The sequence below is a fragment of the Talpa occidentalis genome, unplaced genomic scaffold, assembly GCF_014898055.3.
Source record: "Talpa occidentalis isolate TD23 unplaced genomic scaffold, MPIMG_talOcc4v2.1 talOcc4.13, whole genome shotgun sequence".
In the NCBI taxonomy this organism is placed as follows: Eukaryota; Metazoa; Chordata; class Mammalia; order Eulipotyphla; family Talpidae; genus Talpa; species Talpa occidentalis.
This window is the reverse complement of record NW_023601322.1, coordinates 62,293,714-62,304,076: the sequence shown is the minus strand read 5'-3', so window position 1 is coordinate 62,304,076 and position 10,363 is coordinate 62,293,714. Positions and strand designations below refer to the sequence as shown.

The following is a 10,363-nucleotide window of genomic DNA, read 5'->3' as shown; positions in this document are numbered from 1 at the left end:
GGTGGGTAAGGTGTGGCGGCCACAGAGGGAGCCAAAACCATCAATATTTCACAGCCTTAATTAAAGTAAGCGGAGAGCCGCGGGCCTCTTGCAAGTGGCTTCCTTTTCCAAAACAATCGCCAGGTCTCTTGAGCAGTGGGCGCACAGACAGAAATGGGGGTTTGGCTAAAGTGGGGCTAGGGGAGTGAGGGCGCCCAGGATTCCATTTACCAGGGGCTCCTGGAGTTATAGACCCGCCAGAGCCGAGGGGTGGAGGTGGGAGATTCCCAGGCGCTGGCCTGGGGGCTGGAGACAGGGGCTGAGGGTCCTCCTTGTGAGGTCTCCCAGGATGTCTCTCGAAAGGGATTATCCGTTGAGCAGCTGGGAATTGCAGCCCAAAGACGAGGGCATCCACTGGACTGATAAGAATTAACTCCTGGGTCTCAGGAAAGGCCTTATAAACCAAGGGTCAGGAGGGTAGGAGACAGGTCTCCTCTGCTTCTGCCTGCTTCCTGTACCCCAAGTGCCAAGGCCCCCCGCACCACCCAGCCCCGCCGGCAGGAGAGCCGGGAGCTCTGCGATTTATACATCTATTAATTACCTCCAGCATGGAAGAACTGCCTATAAATACAGTGGCACTTTAGATAAAACTTTCATGCAGCTATTTAGATCCTTTAAAATATAAATGATTTCCTCTAAATTTTTTATCATAAATCAGAGCATGGAGCTAGGCGACACGACGCCGGATTTCCCCCCTGATGGGAGCAAAGCCTCTGCTTGTTTTCCCTCTCTCTTTTTCTTTTCTACCTTTCTTTTTCTTCTTTTTAAAAATTTACAGAGGCTGGTTAATAGCAGGGTTTCTTTATGCTGCATACTGGATTTAAGGGGAAGTGAACAAGTGGCACAAAGTAGCCCCCCTCTTCCTGGAGGCTGCCCAGCACTGGAGGAAAGCTTGCTGCCAGGGGCACAGACCAGGGTGCAGATCCTATTCCAGCCACGTGTTCCTGTATGGCCTGGAGGAAAACCCATTTCTTTCCTCTCGGAACCTCGGCCCTCCCAATGTGAAATATAGATACGAAAAATTTTTCCTGCTTCATAGGTGACTGTGAGGATGAACTGACATAATGCACAGAGCCAGGGAGAAAGGAAGAGCTCAAGAAACAGTGAGTTGTGAGCTGATAGCAAGGAATGGCCTCTCTGGGTCTTGGTTTCCTCATCTACAAAGAAAAGGTGGGGCCTCCCTGGTGGCTCAAGGGGTTAAGACGCAACCTATGAAGCTGTCAGCAGCCACTGCAGCACCAGTTCGATCCCCAGCCAGGGAGCTACCCACATGGCACAGTAGACCTCTCCTGGCTTGCCTGCTGCTCCCCTCAGCAGTGTATTTCCATTTATCGGCCTGTTCTGTTCCCCACTCTGTCTCTGGTGTATCCTCTCACCTCCCCCCCACACCTCTGGCCTATACCCCAGTTCTTATATGCATAAATAAATAAATCTTTAAATATATCTATATATATATATATATAGATATATTTAAAGGAAAGGTGGAGGAGTGAAACTCAGTTACAGGGGCTGTTCGGAATGAATAAGACAACAGCGGACTCTAGGGTTTTTGAAGCAGAGTTTGTGTGGCCCTTGTTTATGGTTGCATCCCCAGTGCTAGCAGGTGCCCACCACAGGGGAGGTGTTCAGCAAATATCCGATGATATAGGAAGCTACAGAGCCTCCTGCTCTGCCAGGAGCATCCTCTAGAACCATCAGAACTGGTTTCCATTTATGGTGATGGATTTGACCTCTACTCTCTTTCCAAGATCCACGTAGACTCTTTTTTTTTTTTTTTTTTAATATAGAGGCATGCTTTATTTATTTGTTTGCTGGTTTGTTTGTTTGTTTTTGTTTATACATGCACTGGGTACAGTCAGAAGCACGGGAGGGTGAGAGAATTCACCAGAGTCAGAGCAGGGAGCAGAGCAGGCAGAAGGACCGAAGTACACTGCTGAGGGGAGCAGCGGGCGGCAGGAGAGGTCTGTGCACCATGTGGGACCCTCCTCTGGTGGCCAGGGAGCAGCCGGGGATCGAACCGGCACCGCAGAGGCCGCGGGCAGCTTTGCAACCCAGCGCTCAACTGCTGCGCCACCGGGGAGGCCCCGATCCACGTAGACTCTTGACATAGCCACACTGAGAGTGTCTGTGGAGCCAGTTTTCCTGACCCTCTGGTAGTGGTGAGGAAACAGGCCCGGAGCCCGTGAATGACTTGGCCAGGATCACAGAGCCGCTTAGCTACGTATCCAAGTTTGAGTCCAGACCTCCTCTGTCCAGTGCTCCTTGCTCTTTCTTTGCAGCCAAGTTAGCTGGGTGAGAGAAATGGCCTAATCCTTTGGCTTTGGGAGAGGTGACAAACCCAGTAGGCCGCAAGGGGATTGACTTTATGATTTTGAACTCCAGGATGCCTTTGAACTGGAGAGGCAGAAGGCAAAACCAGTCGTCATGTGCCAGGAATAGGTCCATGTGTTTATTGAGTCCAGATTTTTCAGGACAAGCACAGAGCTGACCCTGCTGCTGATGACCCAGATAGTCTCAAAGATAGTGGGACCAACATTGGGGGTGAAGGGGCAAGTGTGAAGAAACCAAACACTGACTACAGGGCATTACTAGGAAGAGTCTCCTGGGCAATGGCAAGTCCAAACTATTGACCCTGATTCTTCCAGAAGCCGTAGACGCAACCCAGAAAACCTGGGGCCTCTGTCTTGCTTGCTGGATGACTGCAACCCAGTTGCTGCAAGATCACCAGAAGCAGACCTCAAATCATAGTACTGCCCTATTTAACCCCCCCACCCCCCAGGTGCTCCAATCTCTTTGGAGCAAAGCCAGCTCCCTGCAAAATCCAGCTCCTGCCTTTTGATAATGTCATTCCCCACTTCAAACTTTCCTCTCACTAAACTCCCTCCACCCTTCTTTTCCTCCTCTTCCTTGGGCACCCCTTGTTTGCTCCCTCTCTAGGACTTTCACAACTCAGGGTTCCCTAGTCCTTTATTTTATCCTTTGGACTTGACTCCTTTTCTGCCCATGCATTCTCTGTCCCATCACCTGCTTTTGTTTTCCCTGTGGCAGCTGTCACCGTGGCAGGCTTTGTTTATTGCTCACCTTCTACTGAAACATCAGTGCGGAAGGGAGGCTGATGGGGATGGAGGCTTCTCTGTTTTGTTTGCAGCTGAGTGCTTACCTCTAACATAGCGACTGCCATATAGTAGGGCCCAATAAAGGTACTCAATAAAAGAACGCACAGTGGACACGTTCTTGGCGACCCCTTGACTCAATTCCCTCATTTTTCAGATAAGGAGGCTGAGGTCCTGAGGACGCAGGACGCAGCCTGGAGCCCTACCGCCTGGCGCTCCGTCTGCGGCCAGGACCCCAGGGGAAGGGAGGGCTGCTGGCGCGTGCCGACCCCTCGCAGAGGCCCGGCCTCCGGCTCCCGAGTCCCTCTGGGCATCTCGAATCTTCAGAGCCCGACGCAGACAATGCGAGGCGAGCGGCCGACAGGCGAGTCTACAGCAGCTGCGCAGGCGGCGGGTACATGTGAGAAGTTTGTGAAAAGAGACGAGAGAAAGGGAGAGGAAGGCCAGGCGGGCGGCCGCGAACACCTGGCCCCGCAGCCCCGCCAGCTGCCTCCCCGCGATGGCATCTTGAGTTCGGGGACCTATCAGGGCCATCTCCCATTCCACCCCCTTTTTTCCTAACCCCAACTCTGGGGCGTGGAGCTCGGCCAGGGGTGGAGGCGGGAGGAGGTAGGATCCAACTTCTGCTCTCAGCCGGAAGCGCTCCTGGCGCCGGGCCAGCCTCCCAGCCTGTGGCAGCAGGTCTTCCCTCTTCTGGAAGAGAAGCAAAATCCGGGTACCCGACTCCCTCAGCCCCTGGGCGTGGTGGTGGGGAAACCCGAGGCCGTCCAGGATGATCAGTTCGAAGTATGAGTTCCAGAGTCAGATAAACTTGGGTTCTAATCCTCCATGTTTGCCTTTGTGACCTTGGGCTACTCAATCACTCTGTGCCCCAATTTACTCATCTGTAAAATGGAGATAATATCAACGTCACAGGATTGACGTGGGCATTCAGTGTACAAGTTTTTTAATTAATTAATTAATTAATTTATACAAGCACTGGGTACAGTCAGAAGCACGGGAGGATGAGAGAATTCGCCAGAGCCGGGAGCAGAGCAGGCAGAGGGACCGAAGTACACTGCTGAGGGGAGCAGCGGGCGGCAGGAGAGGTCTGCGCGCCATGTTGGACCCTCCTCAGGTGGCCGGGGAACAGCCTGGGATTGAACCAGCGCTGCAGAGGCTGCGGGCAGCTTCTCAACCCAGCTCAACCGCTGCGCCACGGGGGAGGCCCCAGTGTACAAAATTTTGAGAGCACACAGCCCCAGAGTGTGGCATAAAGGAACCACTCCACAAATGACTTTCTGCACCAGCACACCAGTGCTCTGGGGGAAGGGTACTAGACACCCCTGCATGCATTCATTCATTCAACACAAGGTGTTATGTTAAACCCCAGGGTGATAACTAGCGGTAAACAGAGGGACAGATCAGAGTCATCCTCAGAGTTGTCCTAGGTTACATCAAGGAAAAAAGACCATAAAATATCATGTACATACTAATGGATAATAGAAGATGCAAAAGACTCAAAGAAGGAAAACTCTTTGAGTCATGATAAAATGTGCATAATTCGGTCAAGGCTCTAAGGTGATGATAGGTAAGAAGGGTCCAGGGCAGTATTTCAAGTTAATGGTCCCAGATCACCTGCATGCAATCGCAGATGTCTCTTAAGGGCTTTAGTCCTTGTGGTTGCAATCTCTGGCGTGATCTTAGGTGACTGTATTTTCAGAGACTTCAGCTGATTCCTACTCATGCTGAAGTCGCAAACCACTGGTAAACAGGAAAATGTGTCTGCCTTCTCACCCCAGCCTCCCAGGAGTTAGTGTCCATAGGATAGAGTGCTTTGTGTCCTGAATGAAGTTACACATGGCAATCCTGTGTCCCTGACTAAGCTCCTGAAGCAGCACACCTTACACCTGTGGAATCTTCCTCAAGACCCAGCTGTCAGTAGGCATTCTGAAAGGATTGTGGAATGAAGAACTGGTCCTCTGTAGTGTTAGTTGTCTAAATACCCATGTGGTCCTTACTTGGACCCTCTGACTAATTCTATTTTGTCTATGTGTGTGTTGTAATTAGTGCCATGAAGATGAGTTTAGGGAAACATGTTTCTCCATAATCCCAATCTTCCTTTTTATACTTCCAGATAGATCATTTACTTTACTGCATTTGCTGCTGGCAGCATTTAAATTTGAAGTGTAGAGGATGTTATCAATTACATTCTAAGGCTATCTTTCCAGTTGCTTGCTCTGTGGTCTTTTTTCTCTCTCGTCCCCCACCCCCAAGTCCTTTATCTCCAGTGCTTTCTCAAAAAGACTGGTCCCCAGGGATGGGTGTCATCTTACCGCTGGCTGCCTAGAACTGCTAGTAGACCTTCTTGAAGGAAAGAATGGGAATAACTCAGGAACACAGGTTGCCAGATGCCAGCATGGTTTTTGATTTGTGACCCTAATGCCTCAGTAAGCTGAAATGGGGGTTGATGAGCTGAAGGTTAGCCTTGGAGCACTAAGGGGCCATATGACTTTGCTCTAGCTCTGACCCCTGCCTGACCTCGGCCCTGGTCAGTAACTCCCAGGCCTCTGAGGGGACAAAGCAGTGGAGGATGGATGTAGATGGACTCTTCCCTCAATTACTAGGGATACAGTTTCACAGACAAGTAGGGTATCACAGGACCAGGGCATCACAGGACCAGGCAAGTTATGGATTCTTCTCACTAGAGGATCCAGTATCATCATCTTCTCTCTTTCCCTTTTAGTTTCCAATGTTGGGCAGAAAACAAGAATGAGTAGATCTAAATACTCGTGAGTGATAAATCTGCATCCAACTTCTGGGGAGTTAAGTATCCCTAGAGAGAAACTCCTGATTTTCTCAAAATGTGTTTCATTAACATTAACCAGAATAGTAATCTTCTGCTGGAGTTGGAAGCACTCAGCAACTATCTTGCCCTGTCCTCTTCTTGTGAGTACGCAGAAGCCCAGTCAGGGTCTCATAAGGACCAGTGTTAGAATGTTGTCCCAAATCTGGACCGCCCGTGGTCCAGCATTCTGATGTATATCCTGTATTTCAAGGATCCCATCAGCCTTGCACTATATCTAGGGTATGAATCAACACATTTTGCACTGCAGGACAAGTTTCTAGTAAGTTTACTGCAGCGGATTTTAGACTGGTGATGCTGTGAAGCCAGAGATGGAATCTGAATCTCATCTGTGCCCCAGCCCTCTACCTGGAGTCTGGCACAAAGCAGGTGTTGAATGCATGAAGGTGAGCAAGTTTGCACCTACAGACAAACAATTCTCCAGGGAGATGATCCAAGCCACCCCCGTTTCCAAATGCTTTCTCTTTAAATTGAGGGAGGAAGGGAGAGGAACACACATTTCTTTCATGATTTGAATGTGCCAGGCACTGTGCCAATGCTTATCTCAGTGTATTCTTCACAACAATCAATGGAGGAGAAACTATTATTTCTAACAGACAAGGAAACTGCAGTACAGATAGGCTGAGATGGCTCATGGGCTCTCTGGCAAGAGGCAGGGTTGTGTTTTGAATCTAAAGGCAGTACCTGCACCCCAAACCACTAGGCTGTTGAGGAGATTTATTGAGTGCTTGGTTGGGTGCTCCAGTGCTTTCTTAATTTTAGCTTGAAACACCACCAGAACCCAAGAAGACAAGCAGAAGGACAATTGCAGTTCAGAATGTGGGAAACTGAGTCTCAGTGAAAGAGCAATTCTGGGCTCCTGCACCTGGATTGAGCTTCTTTTGCTGTTGGAGGGTGGAACCCAGGCAAGGTGGCTGGTTCCCATGCAGACCTGAGAAGAAGGGTTGGGGGGGACAAGAGGGTAGGGATGTCAGAGTCCTAGGCAGATTTCCTCTCAGACCAAATGAGTGGGTGAGGGAGTGGGCGTCCACTTCCCGCCCCCCACCGCGTTAACATTCTGGGAAACCGGGCCCACACGCACCGAGTGTGAGGCCTAGTCTAAGCCTGGTCGGGTCTCAGAACCCCAAAGACTGCTCCCCGGCGGAGGCTGTGGTGGTGGGGAGGTGGGCTCAGCTGGGTGTGCGGGCTTCTTTCTAACCCCGAGGGCGGTGCGGCCGCGGTCCCAGGATTCCCCATACATTATTCACGATGTTTACTAGCGCGGGGAACAGAGAAGAGAGAAGGCAGGAGAGGGGCTGAAAGCTGAGGGGAGAAGGGGCGGGGCAGGACTAACCCCCAGGCACTTAGGTCCGGAAACTTGGGGGAGGAAGAAAAAAGTAGCTGAAGTGGTTAAGGGCCTGGTAAGTCGGGCGCGGCGTTTGGCACACAGTAGGCCTTGCATCAATATTTGTGGAATGACTGCTCCCGAGCTCGTTTTCCTCATCTGTAAAAGGGAACCACAGTACTTAGACCACAGGGATTGCGCGGCTACAATGAACTAACTCCAAATTGCCTAGCAGATATTAGGAGCTCAAAAATGGCCCCTGTTGTTAAAGGTGCGCGCTGCGTCTGACAGCGTTGGGGACCTAGCCCGAGTGCCTTGACCGACTACCAAGGCCAGTGGGAGGTTTTGAGTTCTTACTATCTAAAAATACACAAGAAGCTCCCTTGGACTGGCAGGTTGGGGAAAGGTGGGAGCCAAGCTGTCTTTCTCAAGCGAAGGCAAGAAAGGCTAGTGTGGGGAGGAAACCTTCTGGACAGGGCAGGCAGTTACTTTGCCTACGTCCTCCGGGCGGCAGATTGGGGAGTGGGGGGTCACCAGAGGCTCATTCTGGCAGCCCCTCACCCTCCCTGGAGCCCGTCTGGGTGCTTGGAGGCGCCTCTTCGCTGCGCCGCGAGGTCGGGTTCTAGTGGACGGCTCGGGCGTGGGGCCAGGAGCGCCCTGGAAATGGGCCGTTGGCGGCAGCAAGGCCGACAGAGAGTGTGCGTGTGGGGGGAGGGTTGGAGTAGGGTCAGCTTCCTGGTGTCTCTCAGTCCGGGGCTGCCCTTCCATCTGGACCGTGCGCGTTGGGACAGGAGGAAGAGGTTTAGGATTTGGTGGGGTCAGGGAGGGGCGGGAAGTCCACGAAGAAGAAGAAGAGTAAGGAAAAGGTCTGTCGGGCTGGAGCCAGGCGGGGCGGGGCGGCCCGGGAGAGGCCAGGCCCGGGCCCGGCTATAAATGCTGTGGCGCGGGCGGCCGCCGCGGGCGCAGAGAGGCGCGCCGAGAGCTGCCGCCTGGCCTCGCCTCCCGGGCCGCCCCTGCGAGTCCCGGGCTCGTGAGCACGCCTGCGCGCTCCCGGGCCCTTCCTGGCAGGCTGCTTGTAAGATGAGTGAAGAAGCAGGTGGGGGAGAGGGGAGGCAGCTAGCTAGAGCGCGAGGGGAGTGCGGGCGCTGAGCGGCGCTCACTTGGAGTGCGGCGAGCGAGCAGGACGAGCCTGATCCATGTCCTTCGCTGTCTCCTTGCCAGGCGCGCGAAGATGATGGCCATGAACGCCAAGCAGCCTTTCGGCATGCACCCGGTGCTTCAAGAACCCAAATTCTCCAGCCTACACTCCGGCTCCGAGGCCATGCGCCGAGTCTGTCTCCCAGCCCCGCAGGTACGTAGTGGAGCATAATTACCGCTCTAAGGCACATTTTTTGACAGGCACTTGCTTCATGTTTTTTTCATGTCGCCCAGAACAATCGCCTCTGTCTGAACCCCTCTCCTTGTCTCCCCCGCGCTCTCTCCAGGCGCGCGCTCTCTCTCATTCATGTCTCTGATCCACACGTCTGTTCCAGCAGAGCCTCTGTCTCCGTATTAATTTTTATGACCTGGGCTTTGAGGAGAGGCATCTCGGTTGCTTGAAAATGTGTTTTAATCCTGAGTTGACAGTATTCCCCACTGACCGTGCTGTGTGCCTCCTCGCTTGCAGCTGCAGGGTAATATATTTGGAAGCTTTGATGAGAGCCTGCTGGCACGCGCCGAAGCTCTGGCGGCTGTGGATATCGTCTCCCACGGCAAGAACCATCCGTTCAAGCCCGACGCCACCTACCATACCATGAGCAGCGTGCCCTGCACGTCCACTTCGTCCACCGTGCCCATCTCCCACCCGGCAGCGCTCACCTCGCACCCGCACCACGCGGTGCACCAGGGCCTCGAGGGCGACCTGCTAGAGCACATCTCGCCCACGCTGAGCGTGAGCGGCTTGGGCGCCCCAGAGCACTCTGTAATGCCGGCGCAGATCCACCCGCACCACCTGGGCGCCATGGGCCACCTTCACCAGGCCATGGGCATGAGCCACCCACATGCTGTGGCACCTCACAGCGCCATGCCCGCGTGCCTCAGCGACGTAGAGTCGGACCCGCGAGAGCTGGAGGCCTTCGCGGAGCGCTTCAAGCAGCGGCGCATCAAGCTGGGGGTGACCCAGGCGGACGTGGGCGCGGCTCTCGCCAACCTCAAGATCCCCGGTGTAGGCTCGCTCAGCCAGAGCACCATCTGCAGGTTCGAGTCTCTCACTCTCTCCCACAACAACATGATCGCGCTCAAACCGGTGCTCCAGGCCTGGCTGGAGGAAGCCGAGGCTGCCTACCGAGAGAAAAACAGCAAGCCGGAGCTCTTCAACGGCAGTGAACGGAAGCGCAAACGCACGTCCATCGCTGCGCCGGAGAAGCGCTCGCTCGAGGCCTACTTTGCCATCCAGCCGCGGCCCTCCTCTGAAAAGATCGCGGCCATCGCTGAAAAACTGGACCTTAAAAAGAACGTGGTGAGGGTCTGGTTCTGCAACCAGAGACAGAAACAGAAACGAATGAAGTACTCGGCTGTCCACTGACTGCGGCGGGACGCAGAGTCAGGGGCCTGGAGGAGCTGAGTGTCCTTCCACCCACACCCCATCAGGGGGAGGGGACGCTTAAGGGGGACTCCGAGACTGTTCCTGGCAGGTCAGGCTCTCCACCCCAAAGCCACAGACTTACCCCCTTTTATCCTGCCTGGTTGCCTCCAGCCTTCTCTTTCTCTTTCCGCCCCTTTCTACTCCTATCAGAAAAGTTTTGGCGCTAAGAAAAAAATCACGAAGGGCAGGCCTGGTGGGGGGTGGTGCTGTCCGTGGTGCTGAAACCCGCCCTCGCGCGCTGGACTGCGCTACCACAGGCAAGGGCCCTAACGTAGGGGATGTAGTGCGTTGTCCCGACCGCACGACTCTGGTGTTCAGGCGCCACTTTGCTGAGCGCGATTAGGCGAAGGGTAAAGGGATGGGAAGGAAACGATTCATAATAATACAAAGTGTATATGAGGCACAAACATGTACTGGAG

At 53.6% G+C, this 10,363-nt stretch overlaps 1 protein-coding gene across 1 annotated transcript; it reads left to right on the top strand.

The window, feature by feature from the left end:
- The first annotated feature begins 8,470 nt into the window (after positions 1-8,470).
- On the top strand, positions 8,471-10,114 carry POU4F3 (POU class 4 homeobox 3). Its single transcript, XM_037508218.2, has 2 exons — positions 8,471-8,672; positions 8,988-10,114. Exons 1-2 carry the CDS (start codon positions 8,553-8,555, stop codon positions 9,882-9,884), a joined length of 1,017 nt encoding a protein of 338 aa, XP_037364115.1. The 5' UTR covers positions 8,471-8,552; the 3' UTR covers positions 9,885-10,114.
- Positions 10,115-10,363: the final 249 nt, after the last annotated feature.

Bases quoted from the DNA above. Each gene is read 5' to 3' on its own strand.
- POU4F3 (XM_037508218.2), top strand. From the start codon at position 8,553: ATGATGGCCATGAACGCCAAGCAGCCTTTCGGCATGCACCCGGTGCTT. The intron at 8,673-8,987 runs GTACGTAGTGGA...CCTCGCTTGCAG, and splicing joins TCTGTCTCCCAGCCCCGCAG to CTGCAGGGTAATATATTTGG.